The sequence below is a fragment of the Psammomys obesus genome, unplaced genomic scaffold, assembly GCF_907164565.1.
Source record: "Psammomys obesus unplaced genomic scaffold, mPsaObe1.curated_primary_1811, whole genome shotgun sequence".
In the NCBI taxonomy this organism is placed as follows: domain Eukaryota; kingdom Metazoa; phylum Chordata; class Mammalia; order Rodentia; family Muridae; genus Psammomys; species Psammomys obesus.
This window is the reverse complement of record NW_026596240.1, coordinates 1978278-2003970: the sequence shown is the minus strand read 5'-3', so window position 1 is coordinate 2003970 and position 25693 is coordinate 1978278. Positions and strand designations below refer to the sequence as shown.

Below are 25693 nucleotides of genomic sequence, written 5' to 3'. Positions count from 1 at the left end.
AGAGGCTGGCAGTAAGTGGACGGTGGCGCTCTTGAGACCCTCCTTACCCATGGGCAGGGCACACTGAAAGCAGCACAAAGGAAACTTCTTTGTAAGACAAGTCTTTGTTGGGACCAGTGTCCAGAGTATGTCTGTGTGACGGGTATCTTCCTAAAGGCGCCGTTTTCACCCAGCTGCTTCTTAAAAGCAACAGCACTGATGACCTGTAGGGCTCAGACTGTCACCCTGAGCACGGCTGTGAGACCACACTGAAGTGGCCTGTCCTCAGATGACTCCAAAACTACCAGCTGAAAACAAAAGCCAGCGAGGGGTGCCATCACAAAGCTGCTGCTGGCCTCTGTGGAAAATACAAGGCTGTCCTAGTCATTCTTTTTCTTCTTGTCTTTATGATTTTTGACTCTTTGGCTATTTGCTGTACAATACCTTATTTAGTTTGAGTTACATTCAATCCTGGAAGAGTAAGGCTTCTAGAAATCTGCTAGAAGAGGGCCATGTTAATCTGTGTCAAGTGATACAGCAATTCACGTATTTTTCCAGTTGTTTAGCAACAACTGGAAATAAAACTTGAAGACAGAATTTAAAGCTGACATAGAAATAAGCCACATCTACAGAATTTAGCAAAATTGTTCAGCCTGCTCATTTTCATTGTAGAGGATAATGAGTGTCTTATGAGCTGTTTCTTGATACATGAAGTTCCATATTAAGATCCCCTTAGGATGGGAGAGATGGCTAGGAGGTTAAGAGCACTGCTGTTCTTCCAAAGGTCCTGAGTTCAGTTCTCAGCAACCACATGGTGGCTCATAACCATGTGTATTAAAATCTGGTGCCCTCTTCTGGTGTGCAGGCACACATGCAGGCAGAACACTGTAATGAATGAATATTAACTTACATATGTGACAAGGCAGCTCTTTTGACCTCACTCAGACAGTGTTTCAGGTCTGGAAGAAAGTTTGTGACCTTTAGCATGTTCAGAATCTATACATTGCTTTTATCTGTTTGATTGTATTTGTCTGGTTTTGGTTTTGTTCTTTTTTGTTTGTTTTTGTTTTTGTTTTTTAATCTGGTCTCACTTTTGCCCAGGCTGACCTCAGACTCTAATGTCTTTCTACTTTTAGTCTCTTAAAAGTTAGGGATATAGGCGTGCACTATCTTACCTACCTTATACCTGTTGTTTTATATTGGGTATCTTTTTTTTAGAGTTAATGGTTCTCATAGGGTGGGAACAGCTATATTCTAAGCTAAAGGTGCTATTTTAAGCTGTTCATAATTTAGAAATTCCTGACTAGTAAGAGTTCAATGTTTTGTTTTATTTTGTTGTTCTTTTTGTAAACTACTCATCCTTTCCTTAACTTTTGAGTTATGATGAATCGAGTGGTGTTCGACATGTACGTAGAATGTTTCACCCTGGTCGGGGGTTAGGAGGCCCTCGTGCTCGTAGATCAAACATGCACTTTACTAGCAGTTCTACTGGCGGACTCTCTTCTTCTCAGAGCTCATACTCTCCAAGCAGTAGGGAAGCCATGGATCCTATAGCTGGTAAGTATGTTTCCACCTGTTAATGGCCGGGGCAGGGAATGGGGAGCCCCTTTACAAATGGCTTAGGTGGTTGTTGTTTTACTTTTGCATCTAGTCCTGTGTTTGCATTCCTCCAAATATTTAGAATCCTGGCATTTGTAAGTGGACAGTGTGAAGTAGTTCATGTGTTTCTGCATTCTCAGAGACATTTGGGGAAAGGTAGCACAGAAGAAGGGCTTTAGGAAAGATCTCAGAGTAGAAGAAGGCCTTCACAATCCCATGCTTTCGTCTGAAGGACTAAACTCAGTAAGTTCTTCTTGGGAGGAACGTAGGAATGTGTCCATCTCCATCCTAATTTGAGAACTGCATTATAGAGCATACTGAGGGACTATGTTATTACACCTTGAACAACTCCACTAAAATAAGTATGGGTTTTACCATGCCAGAGTCAAGCGCTACAAGTGGCGAGGAGCAGCCTTACAGAATACTGCCAAGCACTCTGAAATGGCAGTATCAGAGATAACTAGGGAGAAGGGAGAATGCAAGGGCCACATTCAGGAATGCTCCAGATTCTGGGATTTCACCCTGGTAATTCCTCTGAAAAATGATAGGAGACTAATGAATGTTGATGTCATGGTGCCAGGCCCTGTCCAAGAGCTGGGAGAAAAGAGCAGACTTGACCCTGCTAAGTAATGTTTAGAGCCATCTAAGTTCTGCCTAAAGCAGGCATAATTGTATATAGGTTTACAAAGGTTTTGGGTCCTTGGCTGAACTTGGAGTATGTAGCATGAACTTGCACTACTTTATAGTGCTTTTGATTTTCTCCACTGAAAAAATGGTATGTAGCACTTGGTTTTCCTGTGTTGGTTGATCATATGCATTTCCATTGGCAGAGCTGTTATCTCAGTTATCAGGAGTGAGACGTTCTGCAGGAGGACAGCTTAACTCTTCAGGCCCTTCTGCTTCTCAGTTGCAACAATTGCAGATGCAGCTGCAGCTTGAGCGACAGCATGCACAGGCAGCACGGCAACAACTGGAGACTGCTCGCAACGCAAGTCGGCGCACTAACACAAGTAGCGTCACCACTACAATCACACAGTCCACGGCCACAGCCAACACAGCCAACACAGAAAACAGTCAGCAGGCTCTCCAGAACTCCCAGTTCCTTTTAACAAGGTATTTCATTAGCTGTGATAGGTCGCTTGGAGAAATGATGTTTTGTTGGTATTGTCCAGTCTCATACGCCTTTTCCCTTTCTTGTATGTAAATACATCCCCATAAGAACTCTACCTTTGATCAGACCTTTAAAACTCATAGCCCTCCAGTTAAAATCACATATTCACTATTTCCTCAGGAGCATGAAAGATTGCTGCTTCAGCTAAATATGTTGATCTTTTGTTTGCAAGGCATAGGTCATCTTTGAAGATATTTTCATTTGCCATACTGTACATAATAAACACTGTATCATTTCATTTATATTTGTACATTCTTTATCATATTTTTAGTGTTGGCTCTGGCTTTCCATTAAAGTCTGCTGAGCATATTAGAAAGAGCAAAGTGGTTAATGGAGATGGCTCAGTGGGGAAGGTACTCACTGCACCAACCTGAGTTCAGATTCCCACATCCATGTCAAAAATCGTATGTTTCTGCTCTCCTAGCCCTAAGAGGTAGAGACAGGAGGGTTCTAGGAGGCTCACTGACCACCAGTCTAGCCAGTTGGTGAGCTTCAGGTTTAATGAGAACTGTGTCTTAAAAAATAAGGTAGCAGTAATAGAAACACTCAGGGCCCACCTCTTCTCCACAAACACGAGCAGATGCACCCATCCATACACATATGCGTGTGTACCAGATGTACAGACACATACAAGAACAAAAGCTTTCATAATATGTGATTTTCCAAAGTCAGATTTAAATTCTTGGGATTAGTACCCAAAAGTAGTTTTACAGAGTAGCTTACTATGGTCTCGGCAATACTCAGTACGTACAGTAAACTATTCATTCTACTGGCTGAAGTCCTCATGTGCTTCTAAAGCTCCCGTTGAGGGTTAGGGATGAATTTCTGCTAGAGTGCTTGCCTAACACGCACAGGAGTGCATCTGTACCGCCAGCATTCAGAAAGGTCAAGGGTATCCTCCCACATGGTGTGTTCGTGCCCAGCCTGGAACACATGAGACCCTATCAAAAGGGCTAAAGAGGTAGCTCAGAAGAGCCTTACTGCTCTTTCTGAGGAGAGCGAAGTTCAGTTCCAGGCCCCACATGATGGCTTACAAACTGTCCAAACTTACAAACTTACAAACTGTAGTTGAGAGGTCTGACCCTCTTCTGGCCTCTTCAGGCACCATGTGGTGCACATACATATATGCAGGCCAAGCACTCATACACATAAATGAAAACTTTCACGATGACATGAGAATTAGTATATGAAATAGTTAACATGGGCTTGGGAATGTGGCTCAGTTGGAACAGTGCTTGCCTAGCATGTACAAAGCCCTGGGGTAAGTCTTCAGCATTTCATAAACCGGCCACAGTGCTGCTTCCTTGTAATCCCAACACTGAGGAGTTAGAGGCAGGAGGATCAGGAGGTCAGTCATCCTCACCTACCTAATGAGTTCAAGGGCCGACCTTGGCTGTGTGAAAACCAAGTCTATATATAAACTAATGTGTGTATGAGTCTTTGGGGCCTTACAATAAACTACAGCTTCTACTTGTTTCTTCTCACACGGGAACTCCTCAGTGCAGTAGTACACGCGCACAGGTAGGAGTGAAAAGTCCTCAACGAGGACCTGGCTCAGAGCTCCAACTTTGCCACTTAATTTACTTAGCCCGAAAACAAGTCATTTCCTACCCTCAGTATTCCACCGTGACTCCTACCAGTTATGAGGATTGGTAAAATCACTGATCATTGTCATTTATTACGGATTTGAGGCATCTTTCCCCAAGGGATTTATCTTTGCAGTGGCCTTCCACCAGGCAGAGTGGCTCAGGGTAGGCTGCAGAAGGTTCTGCCTGCTCCCATTGTTCTTCCTACAGAGAATGAACAACAGCAGTGCCTCTTGGAGTCTGGGCACCTGCCTGAAACACTCCCACCAGTGTGTATCTTCCCTGAGAGTTGGCTGCTCTGTGGGTGGAATGTCTTGCCAGGAAAAGGACATCTCCCAACTGGGTGTGGAGGTACATTCAGGGGACTGAAGCCAGAGGATGAGTTCATGGCCATCCTATGCCATGTACTGCAAGATCCTGCATCAAAAAAAAATCCAAAAAACAAAAAATCAAAAAAGAGCCAGGCATGGTGGCGCACACCTTTAATCCCAGCACTTGGAAAACAGAAGCAGATTAATTTCTGCGAGTTTGAGGCCAGCCTGGTCTACAAAGCAAGTTGTAAGATAGACAAGGTTGTTACACAGAGAAGCCCCATCTTCAAAAACCAAAAAAATAAAATATAAAAGGGGGCTTACAAGTAAGTACCCGTAACTCCAGTTCTGTGGTGTCCTATGTCCTCTTCTGGCCTCCATGAACACCAGCCCGTGTGAACATGTAACTAATACATGTAATTTTTAAAAAGTCAAAAAGACATTGCCCTGTTTGTTCCTTTGTGTGTGTTAGTATATGTATGTGTAGTGTACATCTTTTTAAATTCCAAACTACTCAGTAAGGTTAATCTGAGGTTTTCTTCCCTGTGCATTTAAAAAAAAAGATTTTTACAAAAAATGACCAGAGCATAACATGGGCAGTCTTTTAGTGCTGACATTAGACACAAGCTGCCACTTCTGGAAGGACAGCTGCCTCCTGAAGCTTTGTGGTGCCTAATGCCCTGCAGTTTGCAGACCATCCTCTCCTACCTTTCCCTTCTGAAACCAAGTCTCACCATGTAGTCTAGGCTGGCCTTGAACACATACCTTCCTGCCTCAGCTTTCAGTAACCAAGCATGGTAGAATATACCTCTGATCTCTGCATTCTTACAGTACAGGTGGGAAGATCAAACATTCAAAGTCCTCCTTGGTTACATAGTAGTTAGAGGCCAGCATTGAGCTTAGTTGTGTTGGGGCTCCCTGAAACGTCACATATATTAACATACATTATGAACTTTGAACAAGGAAAGCAGCTGCAGCATCAACAGGGGCATTTCCTGTTCTGTGGGATTAGCCTGTGTGTAGTGTTCATCTTATCCCAGAACGGACTGTGAGGAAATAGTTTTCTCCAGGGAGATAGTTGACATGGTAAGAAATGGTCAGGTGTCTTAGTCAGTCCTGTCTTTTGATAATGGCCAACTCTAGTTTCAAAACCTTAAGCTTAGCAGTTCTTTTTGAGCCTCAGACAAAACTGACCCATCAAACATTGAGCCCTAGTGCCAGATTTTATCTGCCCCTCAAGAAATGAGGCATTTTCTAAGTTACTTCCCTTAAAGTTAGAATAGTATTGCATTGTAGTATTTTCTCCAGCAGGGGAAGCCACCATTTGTATGTCTCTAGTTTATCGACACTATGTGATTAGCCTCTGTCCACCCTGTATCTCTGTTACAGATTTCACTTCTAAGTCCCTCCCCCCAAATTGACCAAAGGCCTTTTCCAAAGCTGAGCACTTCCGTAATTATATTGGGAATTTGTAGTCATTACCCAGGCTCCAGTCAGTTAGTATTCTCCTGTGACATTCTCCTCCCCACCCCCCTTTTCTTTTCTTTTTTCTTTTTTTTTTTTTTGTTTTGTTTTTTTGTTTGTTTTTTTGTTTTTTTTTTTCTTTGTTTTGTTTTTGTTTTTGTTTTTGTTTTGAAACAGGGTTTCTCTGTGTAGGTTTGGCTATCCTGGACTCACTTTGTAGACCAAGCTGGCCTTTTACTCACAGAGACCCACCTGCCTCCCCTCCTGAGTGCTGGGATTACAGGATCGTGCCACTGTGCCTGGTTTCCTGTGATTCTTAGAGTGCTCTTCCCTGTGGCTGGTATGGGCTATTTCAGTGTGGCTTTAGTGGCAGGTGAGTAATTAACTGGCCCGTGTGCTCTGGCCCTTTGAGTTCTGCAGTTTAGCTCCTCCCTCATTTGAGCCACAAATCTCATCACTCCTTGGGGATTTTTAACTGACAAGTGAACAAGTTAGCCGATCTCTGCTTGAGCGCCTGTCACATGTGCCTCCCATCCCCTCTGTTCTGCTAGCTGTCCTGAACCAGTGCTGTAGCTGTTTGCTTTCCTTGTCACTAAAAGTGGTGAAAAAGATCAGTGCTGACACTAAGCAGAATTTCCCATAGTTTTTGGTTTGGTTCTTTAATGAAAGAACTTGAACCATTTTAACAAGCTGGTAACAAGTAGAATAATAATAGGTAATAAGTAAAAAATTTTTTTACTTTTTTTTTCTTCCTTCCAAGTGCTAGGATTAAAGTAAAGGCAGGCACTGCCACAAACTAGCTACATTTTCAACATTTAGCATCTGTCCATGTTTTGTGGGGATGAACATTGGTTTCCCAGCCTTCCAGTGACCATCATGTCTGTCTTTCCATACTCTGGGTAGGAAAATAACATGGTGGACTGATGAGATAACATAGGAAACCCGGCAGTCTTGAGTTCAACCCCAGAGCCCACATGAGAGTGGAAGGAGAGAATCGACCCTGCGGAGCTTACCTGACTTCATACATTCGCCATGACAGACACACATTTTAAAAAAGAGACAGCCAGGCATGGTGATATAAGCCTTTCTTCCCAGCACCTAACAGACAGAAATAGGTGGATCTCTTCCGAGTTCAAGGCCAAATTTCCTGATCTCCATAGCAAGTTGCAGGCCCACCCCTTAAGAGCCTGACCAAAAGCGGGGTATGGTGGGGCACACCTGTAATCCACAGCATTCAGGAGGCAGAGGCAGGAGGATCTCTGAGTTCTAGGCCAGCCTGGCCTACAAAGTGAGTCCAGCACAGCCAAGGCTACACAGAGAAACCCTGTCTCAAAAAGCGGGGGGGGGGGGGGGTTACACACATACCCTCAGAAGAAAAGAATGGGGAAGGAAAATGGCATGGCTTGTGCTTTTGTGAGTTCATGTGCGTGCCTGTGTTTCAGGAAGAGCAAGGTGAAAAGGCTAGCGGTCCACATTGGTTTAGAACTGTTTTTCATCTGTGTGTTCTCCTCACTGTGGAGTGGTTCGGTGAGCAGGGCCACTGCAGTGCTCTTGTTACACCCACAGGTAAAATTCTTGTTAGGGAGCTTTCTCTTCCCCAAGCATACGATCTGTTAGCAGTGTCCTTGTTTGTTCTGTATTTTATTTTTTTCAGAGCGAAAACCAGGGTTTTCTTCAGAGCTAGTCCGGGCTGTCTACATGGTTTTTGTTTCTGTGCTTGCTTGCTCGTTTGTTTTCTCTGATTGAATCTATTGAACACAGGTTTGCACTACGGTGGGGGATTTATCGGCTCATAACTGAGGTGACCCGGTACCGCCAACCAAAGCTCATGCAGATTGTAGAACTTGGCCGTTGACTTTTTACTAATAAGAGCTTTCCTTTTTTTACTTACACAGGTTGAATGATCCCAAAATGTCTGAAGCAGAGCGCCAGTCCATGGAAAGTGAGCGCGCAGACCGCAGCCTGTTTGTCCAGGAGCTTCTTCTGTCCACGTTAGTGCGTGAAGAGAGCTCGTCCTCAGATGAGGATGAACGGGGGGAGATGGCAGATTTTGGTGCTATGGGCTGTGTAGATATTATGCCTTTAGATGTTGCTTTAGAAAACCTAAACTTAAAAGAGAGTAATAAAGGAAATGAGCCTCCACCACCTCCTCTTTGATGACCTCCCCACTCGCAGACAATGTCCTCTGTGCTGTATTTGCCAATGAAAGTGGACAACAGCTATCCTGGGTTTGTGTGGTGATTGTAATTTCAGGTCTGTCACTCTTGTTACATTGTGTACATTCAAAAGGAAGAGAGAAATACATATGATAATCATTTCCACTTAACTAACTTTGACTTCTAGCAGGTAAATGTAGGTAGCAGGGTGATCTCGGCCTCCTGTACCCTGACATGCAAAAGGCTCTCCTAATGCTCCACATTCAAACTGAAGAGGAAATTGAAATCTCTAATGAAGCTGCTGTGTGTATTTATGAATATTAATGAATAAAAACTGCTTGGATGGTTTACCTAACTACTGCATGAGGTTTTTTGCAGCGTGCATGAGTTTCAGTGGCCTTGTTATTTAAAAAATTAAATACAAGGAGTAAAACTTAAAAAATAAGTAAAATTTAAAAAATAAAGATAAAATACAAAGCCCAAAGCTTTCCCAACATTATTCAATGGTTACTGGGCAGAGTAACTTTTGAATAATGTCTGCCTGACTCACCCTTATACATGTGCCTCCTATGCAGTGGAACCTGGGGGTCCTAGCCGGGTATGGCGCTCTGCTGCCTAACTGTCCTGTTGCCCTGTTACCCAGAATCCAGCCTGGCTGATTCATCAGCAGAGGACACACCAGTAAAGGCAGATCTGCTGCAGGGTGTCCGTGTGCCCGTTAAAAAAATCCTGTTTGTGTTTGTTGGAAGTTTTTACATTTTGTGGTTGTTTAAAGTTTTTTTGATTGTTAAACATGTTCATTCAGGTGTAGAATTTCATTTATTCACTGTTGAGCAAAGTTAACCTGAATTATGTTGTCTTGTTTTTAAAGGTCTCACATTCTCAGTCATCCTTTGCGTTGTTTCTGTATTTGTGGTTTGCTGAGACAGATCAGTATCAGGGGAGCCTTGAGGGTTTGCACTCACCTTCCCAGATTTTGTCAACCAAAATCTTGGTGCTAATTTTAGCACCTTTTATTTATTGGTTTGTTTTTTTTCCTGGCATAAAAAGTAAAGTCTTTTAACTGAATCATGCCACCTATATGCCTATATTATTAATCCTGTGTGTTATTAAAAAACAATGTAGAGCCTCCTTGGGTTGTTAGGGGTGGAGGATGGACGCTTTATATTTGTTTCAGATTTTTCACACTAGCTCCAGGAAGGGACAGTGGATCGGGGGACGGGGGAGTTTTTGGAATGTAAATTTAGGACTTTTGAGATGTGCAGCTTCTGATAAATTTCTGAGACCTAAACCTAATCATGCCGGGCTCCAGTCTTCCCTGAGAGCCCTTCTCTCTGCTCTCCTCTCTCTCCTGCCATCTCGTCCTTCCCTCTGTTTCTTCATGACAAGCATACAGAATTGAACACCCCCTGGTGTTCTCAAGAACTGTGAAGTCCATGCTCATCCAAATGTACCAAAAAAGAAGTCACCCTACATGTTTAAAAAACTGTCGCTTCTCCTCGGAAACTTGAGACTCCACCAGCTTCCAGATTCAGTAGCTGTCTTCTTTAGTTTCTGATGGAAATGTTCTGAAGGAATGCCTCTCGCTGGGCTTCTGGTCACAGTAGAGGTCAAGTCCAGTGGGGTTTTCTTTTTTACTTGGTTGTTGAGAAGTTCAGAACTCCATTCTCCAACTGTGGTCACTTCAGACACATCTGCACATAGCGCACACATTTCAATAAAGCGTTTTCAAGACTGTTGGCCACTTGAATTTCTTTGTTGAATTAACCTAATCATTATTCAGAAAAATTTTTACATCTCTAATGCAGTATTTTTTGCTTTTTGTGCTAAACATGGAGATACTGGGTTTTTGTGAATGTATAACTTTGGATGTGAGTAAGACTAACTGCCAATTATGTACTTTTCCCTTTTCTGCACAAATTCTGGGAAAATGTAAGGTCCTCCATTTTCAACGTGGTTTTAGGGAACAGCTATAAGTCTTTTCAGGGCAGTTACATTCAGAAGATGGAGTTAAACTTCAGAACGCCTAGCGGTTCATAAGATTCCATCTCATGTAGAATACTGTATATTAATTATTTTTATCAGATATTTTACAAATACCTCACCTCATCCTGTATGTAACAAATAATAATGTATTATTTTAGGGTAGAAAGACAGATTATCAATATAAAATATATTTAAGCCCTTCGAATTCTTGTGTCCTTTTTCTTTAGTTTCTGAATCAGCATCATATTACCGGATGTACTTTAGTGAATGAGTTACATAGTGACTAGAGAAAAGGACAATATCCTGAGTTTCTAGTGTTCATGAGATAAGGGTGATCTTTCTACAGCTCTTGCTTTTATTTCCTGTTTGAAAATAATTCTGTTCAGGGTATTCCAGAAGGAGCTTCATTTCATGATTTGTAGAACCCAAAAGTACATCGACTTGAGAGTGTGGCTGTGGTGTCCTGAGCCTCTGCGTCTTCTCAGGATGCAACGTGCCGTGCACCAGGACTCCTGCTTCACCCCCAGACTCCGGTGAGCTTGTGCAGGGACCAACCCCATGATGACAGCCTGAAGGAGATAGTGGCTGTTCTCATAGTTTTAGTTCTTCCCTTTCCCAAAGTCCTTCAGTTCTAAGGAGTAAAGGACTAGAAATAGCTATGTTGTTTCATGGCCACACTCATAAAATTTTTTGTTCTTACTACAGTGAAATCTAGTATATTTAGGTTGCATTGCTATTTTGTTTTGTTCTCACTTTTAATTCATGGAATTAGAACTTGGACTTGCTGAACAAAATAGCCTGCTGCTGGTAGTGTTTGTTTTGGATTAGTTGGGTTGGGGTTTTTAGGGGGGAGGATACAGTCTGTTTTGTTTGGAGATAAGGTTAAATGGCGCCCAGGCTATCATCCAAATCACTAAGTAGTGAGGACATTGAACTAATCCTGTCTGCACCCTGAGTGCTAGGATTACAGTTTTATGCATAGCCACAAAGTAGTGGGTTGTTTTGTTTTTGTTTGTTTTTAAAGAGGGCTTTTCAGTGTAGTCCTGGCTGTCCTGGTACTAGTTGTGAAGACAAGGCTGGCTTTAATCTCCCTTCTGAGTGCTGGGATTAAAATAGTGTGCCATCACACCTGGCTAAAGTAGTGGATTGTTTTGTAAGAAAAACTGCCCCTGTGGCCTCCAAATAGTTTGGGATAGCTTGCGCCTCTCAGCCCTTCATTTTCCCCTCTTGATATTTCTTAATGGTATAGTATTTCCAGTAGTAACCAGTAGGCTTTGAAATGTCATCAAACCTCTTGTGTCTTCTTATCTGTGGGCCATGTCAGACAAAGTAAGAGTTAAGTTCTCTGGATGGGTCCTGTCTTTAGTTCCCAGGAGAAATCTGGGCCTGTGGCAGCAGAGTCCACTCCCTGTGCTTTATTGCTGCTGAGAAAGATGAAGGCAGCAAGCCTTCATCCTGCTTACGGCAATAAAGAAGTAGGCGGTAGATGGGGACTGGGGTGGTATAGACTAGGGTAAAGTAGGAAGAGTGGTAGAGTTAGAGACTGGGACCTTGGAAGGGGGTTCCTGAAACTTGAAGGGGCTCATGGTAAAGATGTCACCTGTGCGTGCAGTCTAATGCTGGTGACAGCTTGTTCATGTCCTTGACAGTGGGCATGGGCTGGGAGGTCCAGGTCTGTGTATTGCCTGCAGTGGCCTAAATGACAGGCTCACAGCTGGGAAAGGAAAGGGCTATACTCCATATGTGCTTAGGCTTTACATTGCTATTATAATAACGTGCATATTTGTAGCACACATAAAAGAAATACTGTTACTGTCTGCTGGCCTTTACAGTAAATCTTAATTGTTAAGAAATTTTTTACCCAAGTGGTGGGAGACTCCAGGGTAAAGGGCCCTTTTCCTTCACATTTCTCCTTATTTCTTCTTTGATGCTTTCTAGGAATCCTTGGGATCCAGAAGAGGGCATTGGATCCCCCAAAATGGGAGTGAAGGATGGTTTTGAGCCACTACATGGGTGCTGGGAATTGAACCCAGGTCCTCTGCTATAGCAAGTGCTCTCAATCACTGAGCCATCTCTCTGGCCTCTGTAGGTACGAGGCTTTAATTTACAACCCGAAACTTTGAGACCTCTTCTAAGGGAGCACCCACCCACCTTTTAATAGCCTGTGTAGCCGAGTCTAACTTTGAACTCCTGCCTCATCCTTCCAAAGTGCTGGGATTGCAGGTGTGCACCACTGCACAGTTTTGTTTTGTCTGTTTAATGAATATGTTTCTGCATATATGGCTGAACCATGTGTACTCCTGGTGTCTAGAACTGGAATTATAGATGCCAGTAAGCTTCCATGTGGATGCTAGGAACCAAACCTGTGTCTGCTGGAAATACAGCTAGTCTACACCTATCTTCCAGTGATGCCTACTTCAGATATCTCCATGCCAAATCACTGAAATGACTGACTGAGAACTATTTTAATTTTTTTTAAACTTATTTATTGATTATATATAGTGTTTTGCCTGCGTGTACACCTGCACGCCAGAAGAGGGCACCAGATCTCATTATAGATGGTTGTGAGCTACTATGTGGGTTGCTGGGAATTGGAGAGGAGCCAATGCTCTAAACCTCTGAGCCCCTGAGAACTACTATAAATCTGCCAGATTCAAATGTGTTTGGAACCTGGCCTCAGGTATGAGAAACTGGAACCACGTAACAGTAAGATGAAGCTGCTAAAAGCAATGACTTCCATCCATTTTGAGACAGTCTCATTTGACTGAGGTTGGCCTTGAACTTGCTTTGTAGCCCAAGGATGACCTGGAATTCCTTATCCTCCTTCACCTCCTAGGTGCTTGGATAACAGGGGTGCAGCGCATTGCCAGGTTTATGTGGTGCCGGGGGTGAAACCCAGGGAGGGTTTCATGCATGTAAGGCAAGTACTCTACCAGCTGAGCTGCATCTCCAACCCTATCCATCCCATTCTGTTACGATCTTCTGACATGCCTGGGGTGTGGGGGAGGTTTTCTTGAAGCAGGTTCAGCACTCTTCCAGAGGTAAGTTTCTGATGTCTTCCTAAAGTGGAGGCAGACCTCCGCTTTCCATGCCTTTCCTCGGAAGTGAGTGAGAACGCGTGGATCCTTACCCCTGTCACATAGCATCTGGCCTATGCTAGAAGCACCTGTCTTTGCCTGTGAGAGCCCTCAGGATGGCAGTACGCTAACGTCCACAAAGAACTCTATTTCAGTTTTTATTTTGAATTTTTTTTTTCTTGTAGCAAGATTCTTAGAGTGTAGCCTAGGCTGCCCTCTGCAATCCTGCCTCTGTCTCCTAAATGCTGGGATTACAGGCTGTATTAGCACGCCCGTGTTTAAAGCATAAATATACATGTGCGTATAAGCATCATGAATGTATTCAATTAGCATAGTGAATATACTCTAACTGAATAGTAAATTGTCAGAGAGCAGTGTGGCCAGGCACTTAGGACCACGCATTTCTGTTACAATGGAAACTCTGGAGGAGACAGATAGGGTCGGTGGAACATGCCTGTAATTTGCTTATTTTGTGTGCACGTGTGTGTACATGCAGACAGATAGCACAGCACATGTGGACGTCGGAGGACATCTCGGAGTCAGTCTTTTCCTTCCATCTTGTGGATCCCAAGTATCGAACTCAGGCCATTAGATTGGCAAGCACCTTTCCCACTCTGCCATCTCACCAGCCCGGGTTGTAACTTTTAAAGGGCAGTTTATACATCCTTTGATCATAATATCTGAAAGGTCGCAGGTCTGATGTTTGTGGAGACTGTCCTTTTGGGTGAGAGAGTTACCGGGCTAATTTGATGCCACAGCGAACCGCAGAATCGTGGGGGCTCATGTGGCAGCATGGGGTTCCCTTACAGGTTCCAGAAGAGGAGGAGTTACCGTGCATGGCTGATGAGTAGTCCAGAGCATGAGCTTATAGTCGAGCTGCCTCTGATCCCTAGGGGACAGGGAAAGGGGAGGCTCTTGCATTTTGAGGAAGTATGTGACCTTGAATATGTGGGAAAGTGGAAAAGAAGGCCCAAGTAATTCATGTGTGTCCATCATATAAGATGTGTCACAAGTAACCCCTGATAACGTACTGTCTGTGAGTCTGTGAGAAGCAGCTATGAAGGAAAAAGACAGCTGCAGAAGGCAGGACCTGAGTAGTATTCCAGCATTCTAGTAAGTCCCAGCACAGTTCACTTGACTGGCCCAAATCCCACCTCATAGACTCACTAGAGTATGTCCAGCAGCAGCCTTGGGGCCAGACTTTGTTTTCATATGGCTGTTTTAAGCTGCCTTTGGCAAGTGGAACCTCAGACAGGTGGGCTGGGTTGAATGATGACTCCACTACCAAAAATTTCTACAAGAGTTTAGCAAGTAACTGCTTTCCACAGCATAGCCCACTGCTGTAAGGGGGTGGCTGCCAGCATTATTACAGCTATTTTGGGCGAGATTCAAGGCACCATTTGTTAAGTACTTCTACAGTACTCTAGCATTTAGATGCATATATATCCTGTGACCAGGCATAACAGGTGTACTCAGGATGGAGTTCAGCTGGAGAAGTTATGTTAACAAAAGGATAAAAGGCGGTTTATTCTGGAGCCAAAGGAAAGTGACTGCAACTCAGGAACGCAGTCGGGTCCCCAAATTGCATCTACCTCCCAGGGTCCAAGCGTGCACTCCTGTGTCTGGTGTATACAGGGGCTCAGGTGGCAGGCAAGCACTCTACCCCAGCCCCAGCCCCCGTGCATGTTTACAGATGGCACCTGAGTTTAGGGACCACCTCTGGCATATGTGGGGCAACTCCAGATGTCTTGTGAGCAGAATCTGACCGTGGTCTGGTGGACTGGCTGGTTCCCCGTGGAAAGGCAAGCTCAGCAGCCTGTGCCCTGAAATGCTGTCTCTGACCTGTGGGGATCTGCTGAGAGGCCAGTTCTCCTTTGCTTCCCTGGTCCTACAGAGCCCAGCTTTTTCCCCTTCCGGCTCCACATGGCACAACTGCAGCTCCGTGGGCTCTGTGGCAACAGTTGGCACAATATACCATTTTGGTGTCTGGAAACCGACCTTCCCCCCCCCCCCGCGCCCCAACACACACACACACACACACACACACACACAAGCTTAATGTCACCTTGCAGGCCAGGAAACACCAAGAGCTGGCACCATGCTGATTTTGCTTTTATTATCTGTGCAGACCAGCCTGTCTCAATGGGTTCCTGGTCTTCTTATAGTCTCATCTGGGAAACTCACCAGCCATCCCACTGGTGTCCCCATGCCTCTGATAGCCACCCCACTGTTGACTTGGGGAAACTTGACACAGATAAAAACCAAAAAGAAATAAACACCCCCGGATCCCAGGATCCCAGGAAGAGCGACTCAAGTCAAAGGTAAGTCTCTGGGGACTCTAGAGTAACACGCAGTTCTAGGAAACAGTATCCATTCTGGTGTTCTCTTTGACCTCTTCAAAATGTCTGCCTTGACTTTACTACCACAGATTTAGGGTCAAAGGTCACAGAAGCCTCCCCCAGGGCAGATGGACAGCATCCTTGGGTAAACCTCTAGAAGGGCAGGTAAGCAGCCACTGGGGAACTAGGAACATTGGTTCAGGGCCAGCACTGGCTGTCTTCACAGGGCTGGGGAACCTATTATTAGAGAATTGTCTTCCAAATTGCCAGCACGGGAATACAGATTAGCTCTAAGGAGGATGCATGCCTGCGTGGTATGCACGGAGTCCTGGGCTCTGTTCCTAGCACCACATAAAATGAGAGGGGTGGTCTGTGATTGTAATCCCAGCACAGAGGCAGGAGAAGGTAATCCAAAGCTACATCGAGTTTGAAGCTAGCCTAGGCTATACTCCTGTTATGGGTGTGAGTTGTAGTACCTCACCTAGTCCTTCTACCACCCTGCCCCTCCAACTTTCTCTTTTCCTCTAATGATAGACATGTTGGCTCATTTCTGGGAAAAAGGAGCAATTCCAGAGACTTCTGAATGTGCTTAGGGTCACGGTTGGCTTCAGCAACGGCCCAAGTTTGCAGTAAGGGCCAGGCTCCCATCCTTGTTCTGTGAGGCTGGGGGTCAGCCATAAAGAAGCCACTCAACGCCGACGAGCAGGCTAGTCTAAGGCTGCTGGGCCACGACTGGGAAGCAGCAGGCCCCACGAACAAGGCCCAGCCCAGCCCAGCCCAGGCTGTCTTCCAGGGCCTCGGAAGCTCGGTAACTCACTCCTGCAAATCCCAACTGCGCATCACTGCGGAGGAAAAGCACCCGTGAAGGCACCTGGCAGCCTCACATCTGGACCACTTCAACCATTGTTCGAGGAGGGAAGCTTCAGAGAAGCCTGCTCCATGACCTGGACTGTAAAGTACTTCCAGCCTCACGAGCAACAGCTCCTTGCTTAGTGCACACCTTTCCTTTCCTCCTGAAGAACCGCAAAATCAGAGGGCAGAAAAACAAGGAGCCAGGCCTTCCATCCTCTCAGCAACTGTGTGTATCTACCTGTTCATGAACATGTGTGTATGTGCGCATACTCACGCACGTGTGTGGGCATGTTCACATGCAAATGCATGTGGGGGCCAGAGCTCCACATAGTTTGTCTTGCTTTCTCGCTCTTTATTTTTATTTGTTTAGCAGAGTCTTTCATTGAGGCTGGACCTCACTCGTTTGTCTAGACTAGCTGTTTTTTAACTCTCTGTTTTGGGTTTGTTACTTAGTATGTATTAATATTCTGCCTGGTCATGTGCCTGCACACCAGAAGAGGGCACCAGATCTCATTATAAATAGTTGTGAGCCACCATGTGGTTGCTGGGAATTGAACTCAGGACTTCTAGAAGAACAAACAGTGCTCTTAACCTCAGAGCCATCTCTCCAGCCCTCCCACACACCTTTTTTTTTTTTTTTGAGTCAGGGTCTTTTTACACAGTCTTGAGTGCAGAGCAGGCAGGACGGCAGGACCTTGTGGACCCACCAGTGGATGACTAAAGACACAGAGATTTATTATTACTTATAAAAACTTAGGCACTATAGCTGAGCAGATTGTCAGCTGAAAAACCCTGGCTTACTTCCTGCCCTGTGGCCCATTACTCTCTTTCAGTTCCAGCACCTGCTCCTTCCCGTGACTATCAGACCCCACCCCGCCCCATCCAGAGACCCTCTCCCAGCCTGGAAGTCCTTCCTTTCTTTTCCTGCCTAGATACTGACCAGCAGCTCTTTATTAAGCCAATCAAAAGGTGAGAGAGGAAGCCTGCTTACAAACTACAAGGCAGGTGATGAGCCATTAAAACAACCACACAAAGTCCAGACAGCTCTCCGCTCTCTGCTGGTGTAGCAACAACTGGATAGACAGAGACACCGTTCACACAGTGTACTCAAGGTTACCCCAGTTTGAGGCTGGCCTCAAGTTCATGGGGATCCAGCTGTGTCTCCCTCCTGAGTGCTGGTGTTAAAAGCATAAACCGCTGTACCTGGTCCCATGCCTGGTTTTTACGTGACTGATGGGAATTGAACACAGGTCCTCATGCTTGTATGACAAACATTTTACCAAATAAGCCGTCTCCTCAGGCCCTCTCAGTAAGTTCAGCCCTTCCATTCAAAGTGGGTCTGAGGGGCTGGAGAGATGGCTCAGTAGCTAAGAGAACTGGCTGCTCTTGCAGAGGACCCAATTTCAACTCCCAGCACCCACCACCTGGTGGCTCAATCCTCTGTAACTCCATTCCTGGATATCAGATGCATTCTTCCAGTCATTGTGGGCGCAGAGCACATAAATGGTGCACAGTATAGGCAAAACGTCCAAACACATAAAATAACTTTTTAAAAAAAGAGTGAAGAGGATCTGAGCCAGGCAAAGGGAACCAAGCTATTCTAGGAAAGTGATCTTGAACTCCAGTCCATTTTGCAGTTTGCTCACTGCCGTAGTAACCACAGAGGCTACCTCATTTTAAAAGAGAGGAATGAAGCACTACAGCTCTGGCCAGAAATTTGGATACATTATTTTATTTCATACTTCGGATTAACCTGGTATCACATCATTTTCAGAAGAATTCAGCTGAGGTCCAGAAAGATAAAAAGTCTGCCCCAGGTCCCAGGTTGTTGTCTGAGGTAGGGTTGTTTCCCCGCCAGGATGAGGTGGAGATAAACAGGGATGAGATTCAGAATGTGGCCGCGTGGGGGCAGTGGATCAATGTGAGCTAGACAAGCAACCTCTTGCCCTGCCCTCAGGCCTTGGAAGCAAACCCACAGCGGGTGGGTCTGCTTAACAGGTTTCCCTGGATTTGGGGACAAGTGGGTTTCTGCAGCACCCTGCTGGGGTTCGAGGCCACCACTGTTGTTTACTGGCCCGTGTCTAGAGAAGGTACCCTTCTTGCTTCCAGTGGGATCTCGCTTTCTTGTCCTCAGGAAACTGCTGCATGATGGCTGAGTAGTGAGTTACAGCTCACAGGGTCCATCAGAAGAGAGTTTGGATGCAGGACATTCATTATAATTGATTAAAAAAAAAAAAAACGGTTAGCAAACAACAGCTCTACTCCAATGGAATTATTCAGAGAGATCGAGGAGAGACGGTGATGAACTGAGGGCGGTACTGAGGGCAAAGTCACAGCAAGTCATAAGACATACAGCCTACCAGTGAGAGAAGTTAGAACTCCAGGAGAAAGGACCGGTGCTGCAGCAAGCAGTGACTGAACTTGGCAATGATCCCTTCCAGCCTCTCCCTCAAATGAACCTATAACTACCTACATGAACACTACATTAGACACTGAGAATATGATGGTTACAAGTGATGCTGCTGATTAAAGACAGAAGGCAGGGGGCTGAGGATTCAGCAGGTAAGAGAGCACACTGCTACTCCAGGGGACACAGCACCTACATAGAGTGACCCACAACCGCCTGGCGGTTTGTTACCTTTTCCTGACTTCAAGCACTATGCTAATATACACAAATACAAATAACTTTTAAAGGGTCAGGTATAGTGGCACAGGTTGTTAATTCTGGCACTCGGAAGGCAGAGACTGGCAGATCTTTGAGGCTGAGGCCTACCCATTCTACACAGTGACTTCCAAGACAGTCTGATCTATGTAGAGAGAACCTGTCTCCAAAAATGTCAAAATAGATAAATAATAAGGCTGGAAAGAGAGCTCGGTGGTTAAAAGCACCATCTTGTCTTGCGAAGGACCCAAGGTTCAATTCCCCAGCACATACATCACAGCTTGTAGCTGTCTGTAACTCCATCCTAGGGATGTGGCACCTTCCTCTGGCCTCTGCAAACACCAGTCATACATGTGGCATCCAGAGAAACACCCATGCCCACAAAATAAAGCTAAAATGTAAAATATAAATAATAAAAATGGAATGTGAAGTTGGGGGTGGTCCTGGGGATGGCACTCACTTGGTAAAATGTTTCATCCAGCATGCAGGAAGCCCTTGGGGAAGCTTCTGGAAGGACAGCAAGAGCAGCCCGTGGGGAAGCGAAGATACTGGTCCAGGACCATCACAGACTGCCTTCACAGGGCTAAAGATGAAACCAGTGTTCTACCCGGTAGAGGAGAATCGCCTTCAAAATGACCACATGTGGGCTCTCTGCCTAGTTACACAGGCATTTGCACTGGACACTGAATAAAAAATGAACTAAAAGGAAAAGGACATGACTGCTCCTAGGTAAGGTGGAGGAGAAGGTTTACTGTAGAAGGAAGGGAGAGCGCAGGCAGAAGCTGAGACGTCTGGGAGAGGCCAAAGTGAACAGACCGCTGAGTTGGCTGTGTAAAGAGGGGGAAGGGAAAGAAGGACGAAGGGAGAGGGAGACCCAGTGTAGCAGCCAGGAAGGCAAAGCTGCAAAAAAGGGGAGGATAACCAAAATGGTTGGATGATATAAGGAAGGGCAGCGCAGCCCCTGGGCCGGGAGCTGGGTACAGGACGAGGTATGCCAGCCCTGTTCTGTAACACGTAGGGACCTAGGGGTGCCGGAGAACCCGACAGCCAGGGCCGCTTTGATATGGTAAATAGGCACCTCAGCCATTTGTTCTGGGTTTGAGACCTAACAATGGGAAGAGAAAGATTTAATATAATAATAATAAAAACCCCAAACTCTCCTAGGCAGGAGCTGAGCTCAATGTGAACATGCTTGTCTAATACGTGAGATGCCCTGGGTTCAAACACCAGTGCCACAAGCAGCAAGCAAACAAATGCTTCTCCTCAGCCCCTGGTGCCTTTATTGTGAGAGATATATACATTATATTATATATTATATTATACATTATATTATATTATATTATATAGATATATATTATGTTTTATATTATATACACATGCTTTTGCTTTGTTTTACTTTATCTTTTAATGATGCACAAATGTGGGTTCACATACATACAGTGCCTGTGGGAGGCCAGAAGATGGCATCAGTTTCCTGGGACTGGAGTTACAGGAGGCTGTGAGCCACCAGACGCGGATGCTGAGAACCTCACTGGGGCCCTCTACAAGAGCAGTATTCAATCTTAACCACTGGGCTGTCTGTTCAGCCCCTGAATTTGCTTTTTAAGGGTAGTTCAAGCTGTGCCTTCCTCCTTCCGGGAGAGGAAAATAGGACTGACCCACAGAGAGCACCCTAACAAAGCAACACTGGGTGAGGATGAAACCCAAGATCCTAGCAGTGAGGTTTGGCTGGGTGATAGTTCAGTGGTTAGATCACTTGCTACACAAGCATGAGGACCTGAGTTCTAATCCTTAGGACCCGTGTAAAAAGCTCCACATTGCTGTATGCAGCCCTAGTCCTGTGAGGGCAGAGACGGGAGACTCTTGGGGCTTGCTGGCAGCCAGCCTGGCTCCAGGTTCAGTGAGAGACAATGTCTCAGCAGAATAAGGAGAGGTAGAGCAGGTGCCCTCCTCAAACCTGTGCATGCAGATCCACTTCTATCACACACACACAGATCTCAATGAAAAGGGAATAGGGAGGCTTGGAATTCTGCATCAGGAAGAGACCCACCTTCTGCCTCCTGTGACTTTATAATCTTTCTGGTTAATTTCTTGATCAAGGACAAGCCTTTCAAGACAAGCCCTGTCAACCAATTAAAACTCTCTTCAGGCTGAGCATGGTGGCACACAACCTCAATTCCAGCACTCAGGAGACAGAGGCAGGCAGATCTCTGAGGTCAAGGCCAGCCTGGTGTATGCATAGTGGGTTCCAGGATAGCCAGGGCTATGTCAAAAGAACCTGCCTAAAGCAAAACAAAACAACAACAAAAATCTTTTCAGGAAGTGGGAACAGTGGAGCATGCCTATAGTCCCAGCACTAGGGAGAAGTGGGAGGATTGTGGGTTCCAGGCCAGCCTGGGCTACTGAGTGAGAGCCTGTCTCAAAAACCCAAAAAAGGGGAAGAAAAAAAACAAAAACCAAACAAACAAAAAAGCTGGGCAGTGGTGGCACACGCCTCCCAGCATGGGAGGCAGAGACAGGTAGGTTTCTGAGGCCAGCCTGGCCTACATAGACTGTTCCAGGCCAGCCCGGGCTGCATAGTGAGACCCCACATTGGGAAAAGGGGGGGGGGGGGGAGGGAAATCCTCTCAGCATTTATCTGTACCACTTACTACACTAGGCACTGCTCAGCACCCTGAATTCACATGCCATGCCATGGGGGTCTTCTCGACACACCTCTAAGGAAGGCATTGTGATGCCATTTTACAGATGAGGAGAGCAGAGCTCAGAGAGGGTGGCCATGGCCTAAGGACAAGTGTCAAACAGATGCTGCTTCTAGAACCTCCCGTGGGCAGACTCTGGTGCTGAGGCTCAGCGCACCTCAGATGATGTGAGGTGGAGGGCATCACACACACGCTAAAGGCCAAAAAGAAAATATTGCTGGCCAGCAACTGCATGGCGAACTTACCCAAAGCCTGCAGCCCTGAGCCTCTGTCTTTTATGTACAAAAATTGTAACCCCTGCTGTCACACTTCAGCCAGAAGGGAGAACTACGGAAGCCGAAAAGCAAGGTTAGCACATTTAGGTGCTTTTATTTGGAGACTTTCCTGGAACTGTGGACTAGGTCACTGCTCTGGTTTTGGCAGGTGTTGAGGCCTACACGCTTTAAGGTCAGCACGGTGCCTCCAATACAATGTCGTGCCGTGATCTGGGGACCTGTTGCCTGGGAAGTCACATGACGCCTCTTCCCTGTTAGGATCCTCCATTGCCACTCCACACCCGTTATTCTGGTTCTGCCCACAGCCCCCGGTCACCCACATGGCAGTCTCTGCAGCCCTCGCCCAGCCGAGACCTTCCCTAATGACTAGTGAGTGTTCAAGGTTCGTCCCTGTCCCAACAAAAGGAGAGCAGAGCTGAGAGAGGAGAGCAACCAGGTCCTGGGGAGGAGCCACAGGTTTCACGGGCCAAAAGGGGCCTCGGAACCTGCCAGGCTGTCGGCAGCTAAGGCTGGGTTTAGATCCCTGGGAGGGGCGGGGTACAGCTCTGCTGAGGACTGAGGTCAGCTCCCCGCACCCCGATCAGGGGCCTCACAAAAGCCTGTAACTCCAGCGTCAGGGGATCCAGTGTCCTGTTCTAGCCTCTCTGCACACCTCTACTCCCGCGCACACATAGCCACACACACACACGGATAATTAAACAGCAAAGTCCTTGTTCCTGATCATCTGGCCAACAATAGCAGCCTCTTCCCTTGCCAACAGAAAAAGCTGGTTCCACCACCCCCTCGTTTGTGGAGTAACCGAAGAGACATAACCAGAGTCGAACCAAAGTGACAGCTAGGGCAGTGGCAGCTCTCTCCAGGAGCCGTGTCAGAAAACGCAATGTCTACATCTGGTTTTTAATACCACACAGTATAAGAAACTTTTTGCAGGTTTAATTTGCAAATCAAAATGATGACAGGCAGGTCCGGTCTGTTGCAAGAGCCTATGAGCCTGTGGAGAGAGGTGATGAGCTGGGGGTGGTTGGGGCTCTTGGTGCCTGTAGCAGAAGGCAGTGAAGAGCACATGCCAGGGGGGCCGAGGAGCCCTGCATGCCCTAGGGCAGGAGGCTCTGGAACTTATGAATATTCCAGACTGACTTCCAGGCCTGCGGGAGGAGAGCCTGACCCTCCTCTACCCGAGGCACAGCTGGGGCCGCAAGCTGGTGGGATGCAGAGGACATCCAGCCTGGGAGGCTGCAATCGGCTCTCAGCTCATGCCTGGGCCTGGGCTGGCAGGGGAGGGCAGCGGCCGAGACCCTCATACCCCAGCCCGCTTCTCTTAATGAGCCCCACTGGGAGCTCCGGCTGTCAATCATCCCTCCTGGCAGAGTCAGTGAGTCTGCAGCCTTCGTCTGAGGCCTGACAGACCTTGGGGTGGGAGTCCTGGACGTTTAGAGGGGCTAGAGACCCTCAACAGTCTGGTTGTTTTCTCTCTGGCGATTCCAGGAAGCCAACGCCTGCCTGCCTCCTCAGCTTCCCGCTCTGAGGAAACACAGATGGAGGCTAAGAACAGATGAGGTGTGGAGATCAGAAAAAACAGAGGACCCGGGAGCAGCTTGTTGAGAAGTTGTAGTCAGACTGGCAGAGCTGGGAACCCGCAGCAGAACAGGGTCTCAGGGGCCACCCCAAAATGACCTGTTCCCTCAGCCATCGGCCTGTGTCCGGTGTGTTCCTTTTCTCGCTGCTGCAACAAAATCCCTGCGAAGCCAGCTAAGGAAGGAGGGGCTTGCTTTGGCTCTTAGTTCCAGGGTCTTGGACCGGACACGGGAAAGCATGAGCAGCTCTAGCTGTGGTGGAGTAGCTGCGAGATGCTGGGGAGGCAGGAAGAGGGAGAGAGAAGAAAAAAGCGGGAAGGGAAGAAGGGAGGGAAGGAGGGAGGGAGGGAGGAAGGCAGGAAGGGAGGAAGGGAGGAAGGGAGGGAGGAGAGAGAGGCGATGCTCCCCTTGCCTTCTCTTCGCTGCCTTCTTCCTCAGGACCAGAACCCAGGGGATAGAATCATCATGCTCAGACTGGGTTTTCCCTCCTCTCTTAAACTTTTCTAGAAAAACCTTCACAGATAGGCCCAGAATGTCTCACCTAGGTAATTCCAAATCCAGACAAGATGACAATAAAGATTAGTTATCATGCCAATGAACCATCTATTGCAGAGTAAGGCACCAAGCCACGGAACCCAAGTCTGAAGTCCTCGGTATGGGTTCCTGGCATCCAGAACCCATCTCTGTAGGTCCTACAATCTCCATCACCTACAGAGATGTATGTCCTACAGCTCAGTAAGAGAGAAGTACGTGAGATTTGAACCCTCGAAGGTAGGAGATACTGAGGGGCCACCTAAGCAAACACAGGGCTCAGCCTCACAGAGATCCACCTGCCTCTGCCTCCCGAGTGCTGGGGGAGTGCAGGACAGACACATTGCTCTGGTGTGTGGTGACGCAGAGTGCTGTGACAGAGGGGACGTAGTGGGACAGCACTGCTCACCACAGGGCAGTCAGAAGCAGAACGTGGCAGAATGGGGCCAGGGCAAGATGGAGTACCCAAAGGAGAACTTCAGTGACCCACAATCTCCGTCAGGGCCGCATCTACCAGGGTTCTCCAGAAGAGAGCCACCAGCCAGAGCTCCAGCATACCACCTGCAGGACCATTCCGTACCAAACATGACAGCACTTACTGCCTGCTGTTGGTTATCTGTTCCCAGCACTTATTTTTAAGCAATACGCTTTCATGCTGTGCGTGGTAGCAAATGTTTTAATCTCAGCAGTTGAGGGGCAGAGGCAGGCATATCTCTGTGAGTCTGAGGCCAGCATAATCTACATAGTGAGATCTAGGCAAGCCAGAGTTACATAATGACCCTGTCTCAGAAAAGCAAACAACAACAAACCCACAAAACTACACAAATATAAAGAACCAATATGCTTCCAGGCCTGGGGGATGGCTCACCGATTACAGCACTTGCAGCTCTTACAGAGGACCCTGGTTAGGCCCCCAGCCCCCACACAGTGTCTCACAACCATTTACAACTCCAGTTCCAGGACAGCCAATGCCTTTTCTGGCCTCTGTGGGTGCCATGTACATGTGGTGCACATACATACATGGCTACATGGCACACGTATACACATAAAATACTATTGTTTAAAAAAGAAAAACCCACGATTTTCTTCTCCCTCTTCCCTCTTACTACCTTTTCCTCTCCCTCACCATCCCCCCTCTTTTTTTTTTTTAGATGGTATTTCTCTGTATAGCTTTCTTTGGCTGCCCTGAAACTCAGTCTGTAGACCAGGCTGGCCTCAAACTCACAAAGCTCCACCTGCCTCTGCCTTTCAAGTGCTGGGATCAAAGGCGTGTGCCGCCACCACCCAGCCTATTTTTCTTTAATTATTTTAAGTTTATTTATATTTATTTATAGTCAGGGCCACACATTGAGACTCTGTCTTAATACATGAAAGAAAGAAAGAGAAAGAAAGAAAGAAAGAAAGAAAGAAAGAAAGAAAGAAAGAAAGA

The 25693-nt window shown here is 46.4% G+C and overlaps 1 protein-coding gene across 2 annotated transcripts in view; it reads left to right on the top strand.

Annotated features, from left to right (window-relative positions):
- The window catches only part of Kcmf1 (potassium channel modulatory factor 1), a 61827-nt gene extending 53206 nt beyond the window's left edge, over nt 1-8621 (top strand). For both annotated transcript variants that reach the window (XM_055596445.1, XM_055596446.1), the window contains exons 5-7: nt 1362-1536; nt 2409-2691; nt 8006-8621. In XM_055596445.1, the coding sequence (XP_055452420.1) occupies nt 1362-1536; nt 2409-2691; nt 8006-8267 (720 nt within the window). In that variant the 3' untranslated portion in view covers nt 8268-8621. The remainder of the gene's footprint in view (nt 1-1361; nt 1537-2408; nt 2692-8005) is intronic.
- The last annotated feature ends 17072 nt before the right edge of the window (nt 8622-25693 follow it).